This window comes from Sceloporus occidentalis, unplaced genomic scaffold (assembly GCF_023333645.1).
Source record: "Sceloporus occidentalis isolate IW3139 unplaced genomic scaffold, rSceOcc1.0.p SCAF_7, whole genome shotgun sequence".
NCBI classification, from domain to species: Eukaryota; Metazoa; Chordata; class Lepidosauria; order Squamata; family Phrynosomatidae; genus Sceloporus; species Sceloporus occidentalis.
Window position 1 is genome coordinate 20,646,569 of NW_028316987.1, and position 19,453 is coordinate 20,666,021.

The following is a 19,453-nucleotide window of genomic DNA, read 5'->3' on the forward strand; positions in this document are numbered from 1 at the left end:
TATTTGACAGTTTTATTGTAGCAGCTTTTCTTACTAGCAGCTTTTTAACTGTGTTATATCTAGATAATTTTAGTGTGTCTGTAATTGTATTTTTTAACTGTTTTATACTGTACTATGGCTTCGGTCATAATTTTTGATTGTTGTTAACCGCTTTGACCTCTAGGAAAAGCGGGATACAAATAAATGGTTTATTATTATTATTATTACTAGTTTGGATTCATGTCTTGTAATTTTACCAGGACTTCTAAGGCATTTCTGTGTTTATACCAAATGCTTGGTTGTTGTTCTTAGTTGTTGTATGCCCTCAAGTCGTTTTGACTTATGGCAACTTTGTCATAGAGTTTTCTTGGCAAGATTTATTTAGTGGAGGTTTGCCATTGCCTTCCTTTGAAGCTGAGAGAGTGTGATTTGCCCAAGGCCATCCAGTGGAATTTTGTGGAAGAGTGGGGATTTGAATTCTGGAGCCCTAATCCGGTACTCATACCACTATAAATGAATCAGGGGGTAATATGTTTTTTTTTCCTTTTTCCCTACTCCATGTATGCTATTCTCACACATTCATTTTTTTAAAAAAAATCCTCTGCCCTCTCCATGTAGTCGCTGCCTAGCAAACCTGCGCCCTCTTTTAGACTCAGGAACCATGGGAACTAAAGGGCATACTGAAGTCATTCTGCCCCATCTAACAGAGTCATACAACAGTCATGTAAGTGTTCATGCCATGAGAGCAGTTGACTTGTTTGGTGTATCTGTGACTCTTCTTTAATTCTTTTGCAAGTAGAAACTGCCTTTTAGCTACCAAAGCTCTTACTTTAAAGTCCATGATATTTGTGAGATATTTCTGTGGATATGTTGTAGTTTCAACGATTTGCTTCACTTGAAGGTTTGGGTAAGCCCAGTGTGATGTACTGGTTTTTTTGTACGTGGTCTTTTGTGAAAGTTGAAAAAATAATATTCTCTGAAAGTTGAAAAAATAATATTTTAGAACAGTATTTCAGTTCTCAGTTTTAATTTGGGTCTATATTTGAGAGCTGATTGTTTTTCATGTGCAGTACTGTACAGTTCTTTTATGAATTGAATTACTTCCAAAGGTAGGAGTTGATCTGGTGATTGAAATAATTCATTTTGCAATTAAAACACATGAATACTAATTCAAAAAACAGATTCAATATTTATTTGTTTGTTTATTTATTGCATGCAGCGAGATCCACCTGAAGAGGAAATACCATTTTGTACATTGAAGTCTTTCCCAGCTGCTACTGAGCACACAATACAGTGGGCAAGAGACAAGGTAAGTTTTGTTATCAACAAGATATATCATGGGCACAATTAATTGGGAAATTGACTTACAGACGATATGTTAAAGTGCATGGGAAAAACACCAAGAGCACAATCATGCCCTCCTGAATTACAAGAGTGGGACAGAATTTTATCCTGTTTTACCCACTGAGGGTGAAGTTGGGTGGGAAATGTAGTCTGTAATGTTTTCTCATAACCCCTTTTTTAAATTTTAGTTTGAAAGTGCTTTTTCACACAAGCCTTCCCTGTTTAACAAGTTCTGGCAGACATACTCATCAGCTGAAGAAGTGTTACAGGTAATAGTATACTTTATGATGAGACTACTCTAGAATTTATCCTTCCTTCCTGTTTTCACTCCTCCTCTTTCTGTGTCCAAGCCTGCTCTTCATTTAATACTTTTTGCATATATGTTGAACAGATAGGGTGAAAGGATGCAGCCTTGCCTGATATTTTTGCCAGTTGGAAACCATTCTCTTTCTCTGTTTTCTAACAGTAGCTTCTTGTCCTATTTCTCATCAGGACTAACACGTAAAGTGGCACTCCCATATTTTTAAGGGCATTCCATAGCTTTCATGATTTATGTACTTTGCGGTAGTCTATACAACATATGCTGATTTTCTTTTGGAATTCCTTGGTAGACTTGGTTGTTGGTAGTACTGATTTGTTTTACTGGACACTCATGTGAGTTGGGTAAACCAAAATCTGAAGTAGAGTTACATTGATTTCTTCCTTAGGTGGAATGTGAATGAGACGAAATTTGTTTCTAAAGTGTGTTTTGGACACCTTCAAAGACACTGAATAGTGGTAGTTTAATAGAATAGGAGCAGCTTTGTGTATGAGAATAAGTTTTACACATTTTGTTTATAATGACTGGAGGCATACCTAGCTACCACTAGAAAGAATTTACCCCATTTTACAGCAATGTGGGCAGACTAAAACACTGGGTAATTCTCATACAATGTGCATATGTGCTTGGGGTAACTAGGATTGGCTACAATACTCCACTAATACATAATGTGGTGGTAAAAATGTGCTTACTGACACGTGACATGGCCCTAACCTTTCCAGTTTTCTTTCCCTCGTCCCTGTTTCCTTCCCTAGAGAATAAAGTCAGGAGAGAGCTTGGAAGGTTCTTTCCAGGTGATCAAGTGTCTCAGTAGAAGACCAAGAAGCTGGCCCCAATGTGTTGAATTAGCAAGACTAAAATTTGAGAAATATTTTAATCATAAGGTAAGTATATGATCTATGTTTTAATTCCAGTGTCTGATAATATCAAGTTAACAATGTGAAGAAAAAATAAAACTGAAATGCTTTAAGCATATCTATTTTTCCAATTTTGAATGCTGCTTTTTAAAAAAAGCTTTTCTACAGAGCAGCATACAATATAACAATTGAAACACACATTGGACTAATAAAGTAATTAAAATAACCAATATTATAAACAACTGCTGGGGAATACTTCAGTCAGCAATATTTCCCTGTTTCTGTGACTTTCCATAGAATAGCAGTTAAACAGATAGCAATAGCAAGTACATTTCTATACTGCTGATCAGTGCGCTCAAGCACTCCCTAAGCGGTTTACAGTGTGCAAGCTAATTGCCCCCAACTTGGTACTTATTTTAGCAACCTTGGAAGGATGCCAGACTGAGTCAGCTGTAGAGCTCCTGGCTGGTATTGAACTCAAAACCTTGTGGTTTGTGAGTGAGTGGCTGCAGTACAGGCATTTAACCACTGCACCACCAGGACTCCAGATGTGGGTTGTTTTTTGGTTTTGGTTTTTAAGTTTTCAGTTGAAAATAATGGAAATCTAGGCTGTTCAGGCCTGTGAACATTTTCAACATTTTAAACAGTGTATAGGAGTAAAAATGAAAATATTTTGTGTGTGTGTGTGATTTCTCCTTCTCTGGGATTGCTGTATGCTGTTCTTCAACTTTGTCAGTAGGCAGGTCCATCTTGTAAAACAGGTTTTATGGGAAGAGGCTGCCCTGCTTCCAGCACTGGACTAGAAGAGGAAAAATGGTCCATCTTTTTTAGAACCCATAAACAGCATGTTGGACAATGAAGGGCATCCAGATCATATAACCACAGTGCTGAGGTTCTAGCCACCAGGGACACAGTGGGAAAGGGAGGTTCTCTGCATTTTCAATGAATGCTTGAGTCAGGACATGAATGACTCATGAACACAGGAAACACTGGGTTGATATTTTAGGTAAGAAAGGATGATCCACAGGGGGATTTGGTAGCGGGTCCTCATCTTTGTGTCCCAGAACATTATTGAGAGCCACTAAAAACAGCACTTGATGGTGTTAGTGCTCAGACTTTTGCTAGAGCAGCCTGCAGAAACATGAGGATATCTTCAATGCCATTATAGTCCAGAGTTTAGAGCTCATAATGATATGGCATAAGGAGGAATTTTCCAGGGGGAGTTCTGAAATGGTGTATTTTAATAGTTAGCAAAAAGGCCTTTTCCTTTTTATGAAAAATAAGCTTGAATTTAACATAGCTTAATGGGGCCAAAAGATAGTCACGTAACATTAGCTATATTAAATGTTTTTTCCCTCATCTAGGCTCTCCAGTTACTTCATTCATTTCCCATTGATACACGATTAAAAGATGGCAGTAAGTGCATTAAATTATTAAGTACATTTTGACTAATGTATAGTATTTCACGGCATTGCTTTTCAAGTTAAAAATTATTTTCTTTCAACTCAACAGGTTTGTTTTGGCAATCACCAAAGAGGCCGCCTTTTCCAATACAATTTGATTTCAATGACCCTTTGTAAGTAAATGTATCTATTTTCTTACTAAGCTGCAAGGGACTTTATATTATATGTTTCTGAGGTTACAGAATCAATCTAATATTGGTGTATTTTGATTTTACTTATATTTTCTCCTGAAATCCTGTGGTATAGAGCAGGATGTTAGTGTTTTCATTTTCATTTTTTATTTTTTTAAAAAATCTAATCGGAACTCAGAACTATTTGAAAACAATTATAAGAAAACATGGCAGGAGATAAAAAAAGAAACTGTTAAAATGGTCTAAACTGAAATTATCTTTGATGGGAAAAATTGCTTTAATAAAGATGAATATTTTACCTAAATTAATGTATTATTATCAAAATCTGCCAGTGATACTAAATGAGAAAGTTTTTAATCAATGGAGGAAGGATCTACAGAAATTCATCTGGTCGAGAAGGAAATCAAGAATAAAGTGGAAGATAATGGTGGATGTAAGGGAAAGAGGAGGCCTGTCACTCCCAGATTTAAGACTATATTTTCATGCAAATTGCCTTGAATGGATTATGAATTGGATTAAATTGGAAAATGAAAATTTGCTAAACTTGGAAGGCTTCAACATTAGATACGGGTGGCACGCATACCTATGGTATGGTAAATTAATACAAAATAAAGAATTCAATGACCATATATTAAGAAGAGCTCTATTAAGAATCTGGGCCAAATATAAAGGAAAAATCTATAGACATATCCCGTTATGGGCGTCACCACATGAAGCCTTCATGAAGAGAGGTAAATTAATAGACGGGATGGTTGATATATAAAGATTTGGTGGAAAATGTGAATGGAAGGATACAAATGAAAAGCAGGGAACAATTGATACAGGAGGGAATAGATATGGGTTGGTTTACATATAGGCAGCTTTTAGGGAGATTTAAAGATGATATGAAACAATATGGAATAACAATGGAAAAAACAGAATTGGACATGATAATAATGAATGAAGGTAAAGATAATAAGGGGATGATATCTAAGCTATCCAAAGTTTGTTTAAAAATAGATGTTGAAGAAGAAACTATCAAACCTAGTATGGTTGAATGGGCAAAAATCAATTGTGGCATATGGTGTGGGTGAGGGTAATTTATTTAAATATCAAAATATCAAAGCCAAGCCTGTTAAGAGTCTAGCTTTAAAACTGCAGAATAGCAGAAATGTGCTTTTGTCTAACTGTGCTTCCATACAAACTGAGTCTGACTCAAAAATAACACAAGTAGCTTGTAGTTCAAAACAAAAGTTTACTAATTGCTTTAATCTATATTTACATAAAGGTGATATCTTAATCTAGCTAATGAATAGTTCAGGTAGAAAAGAAATCTTTATCTCACCATCTTTCAAAAGAAAGTTGAGAGAGCAGGAAGATTGGAACGGGCCACTTGAAAATCTTTGAGTGAATGTCTGTTAATCCCAAAGAGGGAGTGACCTAAGTCACATGGTTAGTTTGAATGAGAGAAAGGGAGGAGTTTGTATGCAGGAAATCCCTATCTATTTAAGGAGGCGGAAAGAGAATGCAAAAATCTTCCAACGGTGGGTCTCATCTGTGGTTACCCCAGTCTGGTTGGTTGTATTTCAACACACTAATTTTGTATGAGAAAAAACATTGTCATTTATAAAAAAATGTTTTGGCCTGCCACGTCAGTAGGCTAGCTATCTGCAAATTGGCGTGTCTACAACTCAGCATGCATGATATTCAATGGCAGTGTGTGCTTGTGGGTGCACTGACATGGATGTGCACATATTGCCATCCATTGAAGAATATGGGACTTGGGCATCCATATTTTTCCCCGTGGGGGGTGGGAGCTGAAACCAAACATCTGCAGATGAGAAGGGTTTACTGTATGTTGTTTTAAATTACTGTATATTACTATAGCATGTAATTGAACATAGTTGGATCCTCCTTGCTTGTAATACTGCTATAAGCTTGTCATGGTGACTTATATTCCAAGCATGGAGAGAGCTTTTATTGTTCAGTAGTCAGACGATCTTATTGCTTTAGCTACAAATAAGATCCCTTTTCTTCCTTTTGTTCTAAGTACATATCTTATTTAGGTGGATAGCGTTTGGGACCCTTGTCTTATACTTTTGTATTATACAACTATAGACTGTTCCTAAATATTTATCTATAAAAATAGTCTGAACAGATTCTTTAGTTGAAATTTCACTCAATGCAATCTATGCTTAATTTGGTAAGTACTTTGAGAAAAAAATGAATAGATTAATGGTGTTCTCAGAGATACGCTTGCTCCTTCAGCCCTCTGATGTAAGAAGGCTTTCTCCATGAATGTCTTCACCTTACCTGATGAGGACAGATGTTAAGTAGTTGGGGTTTTTTCCAGCGATGGAGAGGAAACATCCTATATGATGGGTTATGTTCCTTTGATCCACTCCAAGAGGTAGGAAGTAGAATCTTTTAACTTGATTGCCACTAGGGGAGTAACCCCTATGTAACTCCAGTCTAGTTCCTGCCTTGCTCCAACTAGGTCTGCTTTCGTTTCTTGCTTGCTCAATTTGCGTCCTTCCTGGTCCCTTTCTTCCTCCTGGACCCCGTTTTTTCTTTTGACTTTAAATTCTTTCTATTCTCAAAAAACAAAACAAAAACCTTCTTTCTGCCTTCTTTCCTTGCCTTTCTAGCCTTTCTCCCTACCCCTTGGGACACCAAGGGCTAGATCATGTCTTCCCAGGACTCCAACAGCCCATGGATGTTGGGGGAACCCTGAACAATCACAGCTGCACAAGTTTGCAGTGCAGCCAATCCCCAGGCCTCAGGGGAGCTGCGTGCTGCGGCCACGGCGACACTTAGGGAGGAGGGAAATCTCTCGTCTCCAATTACTGCCACTCCCACCTGCAGCCAATGCTCTTGAGATTGGGAGCACATGGCGGAGGATGGCTTGTCCCTCAGGAGGGTGAGTAATTTGGGGGCCCTTTCACAGATCCTCAATCCCAAGGTTGTGGCTCCTCTCTCTTCCCTCGTGGCTCTGCAATCCAACATGGAAAGATGTCAGGCAGAGGCCTCTTGAGGAACATTCTCTCAGCCTCCCTGACCATATAGGCGGAAGACCAAGGGGCCCACGGTGATAGAGTCCCAAACAAAGCCGGGACAACAGGGACAGAGAGTGCTCCTCCTCCTTCCTTTCATCCTTGTCCTGCATATCAGCTTGGCCATTCCAGATTCTGAGCAGGGCAAGTTCACGCCCAAACCTCCCACATGCAAGCGCCATGGGAATCTGGTGTTTATGATCTCCTCTCACTCCTCTGATGAGGGTGAGGATGCCTTTTATCAGTCGCATGCAGACTCAAGAGAGAAGAGGGAGAACTGTCCCAGGGGGAAGTGAAGCTTTCTTGGCTACCTACAGCTCATCCAGACTTTTCCAGCCTGACGATTTTGCTATACTGTTAAAAGGGGCCATTAGGACACTGGACCTCTTTGGAGGTCCCTATACATCCAAGCCCTCAGGCTCCATCCTTTCCCAGGGAAAGAAAGAATTATTTCCAAGACCAGCTTTCAACAACCTAGAGGTCCCATTTCCAGCCAAATGTATGAGGGCACATCTACATCAATTACACCAGTCCTTTTAGACTTAGTGACAGACTGTTTGTGTCCTGTTCAACTACTACTGGCAAAAACGTTTCTTCCACTACTCTCTCCAGATAGGTCCTGTATCTCTAGATGCTATCATGCTACCTGGTACCATTTTTGCTCATTCCACACGCAGTGCTGCAACCTCAGCTAATCCTTCTTTTTCTGACATCTGTAGAGCAGCAACGTGGTCATCACCTTCCACTTTTACTGTATATGCCATTACTGTTTGGTTACCTACCAGTCTTCAAAGGCTCCATCATCAAACACTGATATTCCTCAGTTCTCCCACCCTGTTAGGGGAAGCTTTGGAATATACCACCATATAGGATGTCTCCTCTCCATCGCTGTAAAAATGAACATTGACTTACCTTGTGATATGTTTGTTTTCAGCGATTGAAGTGGAGACATCATTTCCACCCCGAACTGAGGATTAGTCTAACAAAGTTAGGTTCCTTATGGGGACTGATTATTTCAGTCAGTCCTGACTATTCTTTTTGTTCTCCTTTTTTTGACCTGCTTTTTCCATATTCAAGTTGTTATTATTATTCAGTTTTGCACCAGTTTTGGGTCTGGAGTTACAGAGGGGTTACTTCCCCCTGGCAGTGCTCCAGCCTCTTGGAACTGATCAAAGGAACATAACCTATGATATAGGATGTCTCCATCTCCATTACTGAAAACAAACATATTACATGGTAAGTCAATGTTTGTGTAGTATGCATGACTGTAGAAAAAGAGAAAAATACCCCAATCTCTTGTTGGTTTGTTTCCCCTCCAGGCATTATAGTTTCATACTGAGTACAGCAAAACTATTTGCAGCAGTTTACTGTGTCCCTTTTACAGAAAAGGTAAGTATCCTGAAGAAGGATAGATGCACTTGCATTTTTTTGGACATTTAATGATATTTTTAATTTTTAAAAAATCTTGAACAATCAAACACTTTTTTATATATAAAGAAAAAAATTCTTCAAAATACAGCCTTTAGTTAAAGCATTTTGGTTGCTGTTTGTTGCAAATGGATTATCTTTTTAAGAATTTTAAACATATCTAGAGATGCCTTGAAACAGTTCTGAGGCAGTTATTTTTCTAAGATGAATGTTTTGGTTCTTGTGATAATTTCCCCCCCCCCTTCCAGATCTTATCTGTTGTGAGGTTGTTATTGTGGTGATAGTTGTTATTATTGTACACATTTGCTTCCTGCCCTTTTTCTAAATGTAAGAATGCATTTGCTAAATATCAGCTGTAAATAAGCTAGGGCCTGAACAGACAGGCCAAAATAATGCTGCTTTGGGCTACTTTGGAGGTATGCTATTTAAATTATGATGAGTCCTTGGAAGCCTGAAGGACTGGAGTGCGGCTTTGGTGCAGCTTCTGGCCTCTTAAGATGTGTGTTTCATTTAAACAGCATGCCCCCAAAGTGACCTGAAGCAGCTTTATTTTGGTCTGTCTGTTCGGGCCCACAATCTGCAGATTTAGTCCATATACTCACACATATATATGTACATATGTGATATATATATATATATATATATATATATATAGTGTGTGTGCGCGCGCGCGTGCACACACACACTAAATATATGTAATTAATGTCTTATCTAATGTGAAAGCAACAAAGATGTGTTAGGTTATCCATGAGTATTACAAACTGTTCGCATTCATTTTTAAAAACGTATGCAAGAACTGCAAGCAGTTCAGATGTTAGAGAAATGTTATCTAGGATTTTTTTCTACTGAGCCATACTTAAATAATTGTACATTTCCTTCAGAAGTTTGAAATTGGCTGGTAAACATGATTAACTTATTCAAAGGTGAATTCTTTGCATTTCTTTTTTAGTTTGGGTAAGGGAGACTTAATAATAATAATAATAATAATAATAATAATAATATGTTTTATTTATAGACCGCTATTCCGCGATGATCATAGCGGTGTACAAAATACAGTTAAAGGAGGGAGAAGTCTCATCCTTCAGGCAGTCCAAGATGTTGCTGGTCTGCCTGATGACTCCCTCTGAGGCCGAGATGACAGTTGAGGAGGGAGGGGCCTCTTCCTTCAGGCAGTCCCTGATGTTGCTGGGTCTGCCTGATGGCTCCCTCTGAGGCCGAGATGACAGTTGAGGAGGGAGGGGCCTCTTCCTTCAGGCAGTCCAAGATGTTGCTGGGTCTGATGTTGAGGAGCACATGATGTGTGGTTTTGCATAATTCAAAACTGTCACTATTATTTTCAATAAAATGCAGGATATGTCAGAAGAAATGATTTTAAAAATAATTTCTGGGCTGAAGGTACAAGAATTTCGACCTTCTAACAAGGTAAGTTTAATAGCTACATAATGTATGTCATTATTCTTCCATTTTCTTTGATAATAGGTTCATTTACTCTCCCTGTATGCATTTTTGCCAAAGGTTCTGAAGCTAGATTCCTATTTTTCCCCCAGTATCATAACAACAGACATAATATTGTCCATGAAGTATGCTGAACATTTGAATTCATAATGTGAAAGCTAATTCTTAATGTTCCTTTCTATCATTTCATTTCAGTGGTGCTAAAAATGAGATGAGAAGTTGACGTAAAAACTGTATAGTTGAGCATTTTTGAAAGAGTTGTCCTTGGATAAATAATTTTTGTTGATGATTATACAAAATTGAGGGCTAGTCTATATGTTCAAAATAGACCTCATTCCAGTTGAATAGAATGTGATCCAGCCACATGCTATCTGCAGGAGTTCGAGCTTGTTGCCCCCTCCACCACAAAAAAAACTCCTTAAATTCAATGGGAAAAGGCATCATGGTTTTTACGAGAGTATCGCCTGCAATTCGCAGAAATGAACATTATCGTACATGTGGTCGTCTGTGTGCTTCACATAGCATTAAGATAGCTGAATATTTTCAGCAGAGGGAGGGTGAATAGATGAAAATAGATTCAAATTTGTTCAGGGAAGTGAAGACAATTAACCGTTGATGTGAATGTGTGAGAATGCACACCAATTCGCATAGTTACACTTACATGTAGACTAGTTCCGAGACAAGCGTCTCATCTAATCTGTATGAATAAATTAGATTTATTTTTAAGGAAAAGGATTAATACATTAAAATGTACTTTTTTTTTTACCATTAATGACTGCAGGTTGTTCAAACAGATGAAACAGTGAGGAAAACAGACCCTATTCCAGTCAGTAGTGAGGATGAAAGGAATGCTGTTATTCAGTTGGAGACTGCCATTTTAGCCAATGAAGCTACCAAGAGTGAGTACTTATTATTATAGATACTTATATCCTGCCTTTCTAGGGCACTAAAGGGAATGAATATAAAAATTTAAAATACTACTATTAATATGTAAATAACAAAATGAAAATACAGCAAGGAAGTAGCTGATAAAAAAAATAAAGGGAACCAAGAAAGGGAACAGAGACAGGGAGTGCCAACGTGTTCAAATGAAACATTATTGTGAGACATTTAGCCTTCTTGTAAGAGAGGTCTGGTGCCACAGTAAACTACAAGTCCCAGGATTCCCTAGCACTGAGCGAGGGCAGTAAAAGTGGTCTCAGACTGGATTATTTATGCAATGTGTTTTGGACCAAAGGCCTTCAACTTCACACACAATAGGAACCCTTTATTCATTTCCCATGGTATCATAGGTCAATATTGTTTGTAAGAAGTCTATCTAATTCCTTTAAGCATGTCCCTTATCGGCTGCAGCCACATCTTTTCTGAAGGCCCCTGTTGCAGCCCATAAAGGCAGAAATGGAGCACATGGCTACACCCACGTGGCCAGGCTCCCCATCTGACATCACAGGCTGCAGTGGGGGCCGCCAGAGAAAATGCAGCAACGGTGGCAGCTGTGTGGTGTGCTGGCTGTTGTAGTGGAGTTTTCAAGAAATTTTTCAGTAAACAGCTAGTCTTTTTGCCTCACATTAAGACCCCTTTGGGCTGGGATCAGACTGGGTTATTGGACTGCATCATCCATACAACATGGCACATGCCCGGGGGAGGAACACGGGCCTTTTTCTTTGTTCATAGAAGCCCAAGGATGACAAAAGTAATCCTTTCAGTAAACTAATATGACTAAAAATCCCTAAGAAATTCTTAACAGTGATTTTTGTTCCTGTATAGATGACTTACAAATGAAAGAGCTTACTTTTGAAAAGGATGATGACAGTAATGGACATATAGACTTCATAACAGCTGCTTCCAATTTACGAGCCAGAATGTACAATATAGAGCCAGCAGACAGACTGAAAACAAAACGGATTGCTGGAAAGATTATCCCGGCCATTGCAACTTCTACAGCAGCTGTATCTGGTCTGGTGAGTGAATGCGACTGTACCTTTCCTTTCTTGAACATAAAAGTAATGTGTATGCTAGCCTTTGTGTTTTGGTATCAATTGACCAAAGGTGGGTAGGGAAGAACGAACTTTTTCTGTTAGTTTACATTTCTTGGCTCATCAAAGGACTGTGGTGCTGTTGCCTTTTAATTCTTGATGGAAGTAATGTGTTCACTGGCAAAAAACATATATGAGATCGTATTTGGGGTAAGAGTTGAATTGGGGAAGGATTAGAGTCTTGGATTGACTTGAGTCCCCTTTCCTGATAACCAACTGTGTCTTTGTTGAATTAACCCTGAAACAGACTGGCCAAAATAACCGTGGTGGGTCTGCTTCAGCAGTATTTGCACCGGGACCACAGTGACTGCATACGCTTGGCCCCAAACCAGGCTGCTGCCATGGTCCTGAACCAGGCCACTAAAAAGGAGCAGATTTTTCTGCTCCTTTTTTGGCCCAGTTCTTTTCAGAAGATGTGGCATCAGTGCAGTTTCCCACCACATTTGGGGCATGCATCATCTAAATACTATGCTCCAAACATGGCAGGAAACTGCATCATTTGGCCTATCCGTTTCAGGCCTGAGTATAAATGCTACAGTAAGCAATTTGACATAATATCCATTTGAGATCATAATTGGATGCTGTCTAGCCCAGTGTTTCTCAGATTATAGGGTGGAACTGCTTGGGGACGTGAGAGTTGTTGAAGAGGGGTGCAAGACTTGGAGGCCCTGATTCCTCCTCCTCTACTTCCCAAACTGATTTCTGTCCTGGATGGGAAGAAAGGTGCTTGGAGCAGCCACTTCTGCCTGAAGGAAGTAGAAGGCAAGGAGGAGAGCAAACAAGCTCACTGGATCATGGCCTCTGGCAGGACACATCTTGAACTACTGCTTCCCCCCCCCCCCACACACACACACATCCAGTCGTTGCCCTAATTCTCGAGGAGATATTTCCGTAGCCTCAACCAGTGTGCCTTCTTAGTTCAGCACTCCCTAGATACATTGTGGCCAAAGGATGGGCTCTATTGGTGGAGAAGTAGATAGCACCTCTTGTTCAGGTGGTGCTGCTGGCTCTGTTCCCGAATGAATGAATGTTGAACAAGCCAGCCAAGGAGGAGCAGGTCAAGTGCATTGCTTTCTGTGAACTGCTTAGAGCATGTGCCTGGGCTTGCCATTGCCCTGTGCTACCACCTCTACCCTAATTCTAAACCTATACTGTGTTGGGAAGAGGGTGTGGTCATCACAATGGTAAAATGTTTGAGAACCACTGGTCTAGCCATAATATTAATCTGAAATCCTACACCGAAGTGGCTTTGAGTAGGCATTTCATTTTGTGTTGAAGGAAGGAGCTGCAGGAAATTCAGTATTTGTACCCTTATGACTGGGTAACTGGAAATATTTGAGTCTTCCCTGGTATTCCTTTTATCTGCAATCTGAGACACAGAATGTTTGGGCTCAAGGTTGGTAGGATTCCTAATTCCTTTCTGCAAGCTGATTTCAAGCCATTTGTAGCCTGTAGATCATGTTGCATGGTATGCAGTTCAGAATATGATGCAGTTCGTACAACTGTATGCTTCAAAATATTCAGGTTTGTATATTTTCTCTCTCTATTAGGTTGCTTTGGAATTGATCAAAGTGGTGGGTGGTTACCCTTTCCAAGCATACAAGAACTGTTTTTTCAACTTGGCCATTCCAATAATTGTCTTCACAGAAACTGCTGAAGTGAGGAAAACAGAAATAAGGTAAATGGCATGAATGAAGGGATTAAAAAACAGAGTGTATTTTAAGTAATATCATATGTACCAAGGTAATGCCAATACCTCATGCATTTCATATATCTAAACACACTGGGCAGACTTAAGAACTGCTTAGTACAGATTGAGTTTCCATTATCTGAAGTTCCAAAATCCAAAATCTTCCAAAAACCAAAACTCTTTTTCATGGGTGACTAAGATAGTGACCCATTTGCTGTCTGATGGTTCAGTGTACACAAACTTTGTTTCATGCACAAAATCATTAATAACGTTATATAAAATTACTTTCAGGCTATGTATATAAAATGTGTATGAAATATAATAAATGCTGTGTTTAGACTAGGATACCAACTCCAAGATATCTCTTTATGTACATCTCTGCAAATACAGGTATTCCAAAATAAAATGAAAATCCAAAATCCAAAACAGTTCTGATCTTAAGCATTTTAGATGAGGCATACTCAACCTATTCTTGCTATTTATTTTCCAACATAGTAAGAGGCAGCATCACATTGAAAATGCCAGAAATCTAAAATATTCAGGGGAAGGCTTTCTTTCAGGCCCATCACCATCATGGGCTTGTTTTGTGAGGACATGAGAGAGTGAGCCTTCTCAATAGCTGCTCTCACCCCCTGGGGTTCCCTTCCACAGCAGGCAAGACTGGGTCCCTCTCTGCCCTCCTTTTGTTGGCAGGCAAAACCTTTTCTTTTCCAGTAGGCTTTTAATACATAATTGCACCCAGGGAGGCTTCTTATTAGGTTGTTTGCTTGGTATGGTTTTAATGGGTTTACATTTTTAACTTAGTGTTTTAAAAGAATTTTACGCTTTTCATTTGTTATATTGATACACTGTTTTAGTTGTATTTTAAAACTGAACTTTTAAAATGTTTTTAAGCTTTTATGAGCTGATTTGGGTCCAAGTTAAGAAAAGGCATCATAGAAATAAATAAAATTGACCCTCTTTTTGACTACAAGGGTCAAGTTAATAGGTTGTCACTTGCTTTGTGTGAGAACAGGAGTTCACAAACAAGCAAAATTTCTGACTTTTTGTCACACTTGGTATTTGGAAGTCTCATTGCACCCCTTTATCTCTTTGCTATGTATTTATTGATAATATTGAACCACTAAAAATGTTTTACACCAATAAGTCTTGGCTACAAATAGGTTTTACACTCATACTCTGTTGCAGAAATGGGATATCTTTTACAATCTGGGATAGATGGACTGTTTATGGGAAAGAAGATTTCACACTACTAGATTTCATCAATGCTGTCAAAGTAAGATTTTTATATGAAATATACTACAAAGTATTAAATATACTATAGAGATAGTTGCAGAACATATTATTGGCGTTTTTCTCCTTGTTTCTAATTAATTCATTTTATGTATAGTAAAGCTCAAAATAATTTTATGTTTGTGTATTACAGGAAAAATATGGAATTGAGCCAACAATGGTGGTGCAAGGAGTTAAAATGCTATATGTTCCTGTAATGCCAGGACATGTCAAAAGATTAAAGCTGACGTAAGTATTGGCTAAATATTGAAGGTGGTACAGTCTAGGTGAGACTTCAAAACTTCTGACAGTGATGCATGCCTTACTGTTACATATGTTGGAAGGGTTTTTTTTTTAATGCTGAGATTGGTATGCAGTGTTACATCTAACAAGATTCTGCTGACTTCTCTATGATGCATGCAGGTCAGCTATTCACTGAACATCAGATAATGAATGGTGGATGTCTTCCTGTTCACCAATCTAGTATGCTCAACAGCAGCACCTTAGGCCTGTTGCTTTTATGACAGCTGATGTAAGAAGGAGTTCAAATGAAACTGAATTAAATGATAGCTTGAAATTGTCTAATCTTTCTTCTTTCATTTTGCCAGTCAGATCTCATCTTGCTAGTCAAATTCCATTGCTTCACTGAATTACAGCACCTTGCTGTTCCTAGTCATATATCCAGACAATCAGATAAAAAACAAATGTAACACAGATGAGAGAACAGACAAACTTAAGTATTTTAACTCTTCAGTCCCCATCCCCAACCAGTCTCCTTGCAGCTTCGGAATTCACAATATGAACATTTAAAACAGGAACAATCCCTTAGAAACCCAGACTTGCTTCCCTGTCATCAATGAAGCTGCCCTTCCTTACAGAAGTCATTAGCAAGCTGTCCCTTCCTTCTTCCTGAAGGGATTGTCCTACCCAAAGGATTTTACATGCCCTCCTACTTTGATTGGAAGATTGCAGTATTTTTATTTATCCTTTTAAAATAAACTGAGAACTTTAAATGTTGACCTTAGTTATATTCCTATAGGTCCATAATTGCTTATAATGGGGGGCCTGTTTAGTTCTATAGTAATTGTATATTTTTTAAAAAGTGACTTGTGTTTGTTTCTGGTCCTTAGGGAAGCTTGGCTCTTTATGTACATTTGCTGCTGCTTAATATTCCAATCCTGTCTTGTAGGATGCAAAAACTTGTGAAACCAGCAGCAAATAAGAAATACGTGGATCTGACAGTGTCATTTGCTCCAGAAACAGATGGTGAAGAAGATTTGCCAGGACCACCTGTTAGATACTATTTTGCCCATGAAGATAACTGATGCAGTTATACTGTTCATGTTGTAGCAGGACCACACAAAAGGAGTGCAGCACCATCCTTAAAAATGGTACTATATACTTGGCAAAGCCTTAATTCAGAAACAAATAGTAGAAGTCCATAAGCTCTTCTGTGGAGTTCTGTAGCAAATTGGATTTGCAGTTTATCTGTCTGTAGAATTTTCATAGCTACCCAGATTTAAGCAGGACTTGATAGTTGCTGGTTCATTTTGAAGAGAAAACACTTCTCCTAACCTCTGCAAGAAAACCAAAATATAGGAAATTGCAGAAACAAATCTTTAAATGAGGTGGAAATCAAGATATAAAGAAACTGCCAGTTACACCGCCATCAAACTTACACTATTATCAGAAACCAGTGTTTAGTCCTAAGCCAGCATTCTGGTGATGATCCATTGCAATATAACGATTTATTCTTCTTCTTGCTCTCTCCTGAAGCAAATTAACACATCAGGTGTGAAAATGTAGAAAGATTTACATTGGAAGAAAGCTGAGTTCTATGATGCTGTGGTTTACATTTTTTCCCTCCTGAAAAAACAACCCCTCCCTTTTCTGTTTGGAGGCAACATGGGATCAAGGAAATGCAGATTCTCTTATACACATTTTCTTCTACAAACATGTTTTTCAAGTCTGCTTTTTCATACTGATCTAGAAAAGCTGGGTAATTGTTCTGATGTTTCGAGAGACTGGCTAACACTTTAGTCTCAACTAAACATACAGGAGTCAAGCTTTTAATAGAAACAGGTCACCTGCCACAATCTTCAAGAAAACAAAGTTTGTGATATTTGACATATAGTCATAATATTCATATAAGGCCAAACTAGCCACTTGGTGGGAGCATCATGTATTTATAAACATTCATTGGCCCCAATTGCATAGAAAGAATTAGATGCAATCCTATTTTAGCAGCAGAAGGGTTATATGGGTCATACATTGGTTGGCTTGAAACTCTAACCCTATAAACCCTGAGCTGAGCCATCGTTCTGTATTTGAGGAGAAAAGCAGCTGAAGGGACACTGTCCGAGAAACTGAAATTCAGGTGGGCAAAGAGTTGAGGACTTGCTCTCACCCATTTGCTTGTTAAACTGAGTATTTAATATGTGCCATTGTTTTGGGAAGACTCAGATTCAGACATCTAAATTTAAACAGTTCTGTGTAAAGTATACTGAGAGAAGAAGGAACGAAATAACTAGTTATAGTCATTTGTAAGAAACAGTGCACAATACAGAGGCATCATTCTTACATGGTTGTTTTCTAATGTGTGTAGCCCTGGATGGATAAATTGTTGCCTTTACTACACTGCTCTGTCTTCTCCCCTCCCCTTTACAAAGAAGTTTCAACATGATTAGCTCTTGGGGATGGAAAAACATTCCATACCTATAGTGTGCTTGAATATCATTCGTAAAGTAAAGCTGGTTAGTATTTTCCCTAAGGTTTGGTCATTATGCAGATCATGACAACATAACTTGTTTGTTTCCCTGTTTCTATAGGCACTCAACCAAAGATGTATTTATTTTTGAATTGCAGTCCATCTCAAGTTATTCCAGTATTTGGGACTAAATCTTATAATGTAGTAAATGCTCATAAGCTTTCTTATATTTTAGAAAATACAGCTTGTTATAATTTAGTGGGTTTGAAAACTGGGTGGTTAACCTTGTTTAACTTTTTAAAAGGAAATAATAGCAGTGAAAGAGACATAAATCTTAGGAGGTGGGAGTGGGCTGTGAAGATGCTCCCATACTGGCAACGTATTTCAGCAGACATTTTGATTGAGTTGGCTTCCCCTTTTGTTCTGAATTGTTCTGACTAAGGCAAACAACTATGAACACCCAAAAGCTTAGGGACTATATAATAATGATAATAAAAAAGGATTGCTGTCATGAACTCCCAATGGCATGCAATGCATTATTTATTTTTTACTATCTGTGTTTCATCATGACTTGTGCTAGCATTTTTTATTTTATGTTTCCCTTTAGGATTACTAATCAGTGTTCAAAAGTAGCAACAAGACTTTGCATTTGCAAAACTGCATTTGATGTCATACATCAGTTGGTTTGAAATGGAAGAACCCTTTCCAACTAATCTTCCTTGCAGACCTTATAACACAGAAACAGGGAGGGCAGTCTCAACACACAAAAAACCCTCTTCCTACTTGTTGTGCACTTAGTCTATCTTGAGGATTTATTCTGCTCACCCATGTGATCTCAGAGAGTGCTCTCAGTTCAAAGAAAATATATATAAAGGTTGTATATACTTCCACAGTTTGTGTTTATCTCTGAATTTATTTCAGTACATTTTGAAGGACTGGTTTTTATTTGTGTACACAAATTATTATGTATAGCCTAAACAGTTATGAGAATGGCTTTTTGTCCTTTTCATATTAAATAATTTGAAAACATAGCTTCAAAATGTGTGCGGCCTATCATTAGTTCAGTGCGTGTTATTTTACAATATGAAGTCTGTGTATCACAACAGTGCCTGCATTTTACCATCTCTCCTCTGGGATTCTACTTATCATCATGTTAGGTACTTTATAAACAAAATAGATCATAATACATGGTGGATTTTCCAGACAGTTGCAGTGTCCCATTTTTTCTCTCGCTGCCATTGTTCTCAACAAAATTAGTAGGGGTCAAATACAGGAGTAGTATATCATCTCTTTCTAACAGTTGCTTACCATGGAAAATATTATATAGAGTGTTGAAAAATATATCTAGAAGTGCCTTGAGAATGCTGGCTCAATGAAATGCTGCAAGATGCATGGACTCGGAAACAGAAATTTTAGTGTATCCTGGGTTAGTAGTTTGAATGTTGGGCTAGGGCCCTGTGAGACCAGGGTTCGAATCCCCACTTGGCCATGGATATACACTCCGTGATTTTGGGTAAATCACACTCCCTTAAAGGAAGGCAAACCTATTCTGAACAAATCTTGTCCCACCCCCAAAAAACATCCTAGAATAGTGTCACCACAAGTTGATGTCGACTTGCGGCATGTAACAAGAAAGGAGTACAATAGGTCCTTTGTACCCTTTGGGTTTGGTTCCAAGGGTCCCCATGGAATGGATATCCTTCCATATAATCTTAATTCAGAACAACAGCAATATAGGCC

At 38.4% G+C, this 19,453-nt stretch overlaps 1 protein-coding gene across 2 annotated transcripts in view; it reads left to right on the top strand.

Annotated features, from left to right (window-relative positions):
• The window catches only part of LOC149309383 (ubiquitin-like modifier-activating enzyme 6), a 53,475-nt gene extending 34,737 nt beyond the window's left edge, over positions 1-18,738 (top strand). The window contains exons 20-34 of one of the 2 annotated variants that reach the window (XR_016281899.1): positions 598-703; positions 1,199-1,288; positions 1,512-1,592; positions 2,398-2,526; positions 3,864-3,915; positions 4,012-4,075; positions 8,445-8,514; positions 9,904-9,975; positions 10,790-10,907; positions 11,776-11,969; positions 13,595-13,722; positions 14,923-15,010; positions 15,161-15,255; positions 16,196-16,397; positions 18,321-18,738. Coding sequence is in view for 1 of the 2 variants with exons in the window: in XM_089532327.1 (XP_089388453.1) it covers positions 598-703; positions 1,199-1,288; positions 1,512-1,592; positions 2,398-2,526; positions 3,864-3,915; positions 4,012-4,075; positions 8,445-8,514; positions 9,904-9,975; positions 10,790-10,907; positions 11,776-11,969; positions 13,595-13,722; positions 14,923-15,010; positions 15,161-15,255; positions 16,196-16,331 (1,423 nt within the window). In the remaining variant the exon portion in view is untranslated. Of the gene's footprint in view, positions 1-597; positions 704-1,198; positions 1,289-1,511; positions 1,593-2,397; positions 2,527-3,863; positions 3,916-4,011; positions 4,076-8,444; positions 8,515-9,903; positions 9,976-10,789; positions 10,908-11,775; positions 11,970-13,594; positions 13,723-14,922; positions 15,011-15,160; positions 15,256-16,195 lie in introns of both variants that reach the window. The other variant, XM_089532327.1, reaches the window with a different exon arrangement.
• The last annotated feature ends 715 nt before the right edge of the window (positions 18,739-19,453 follow it).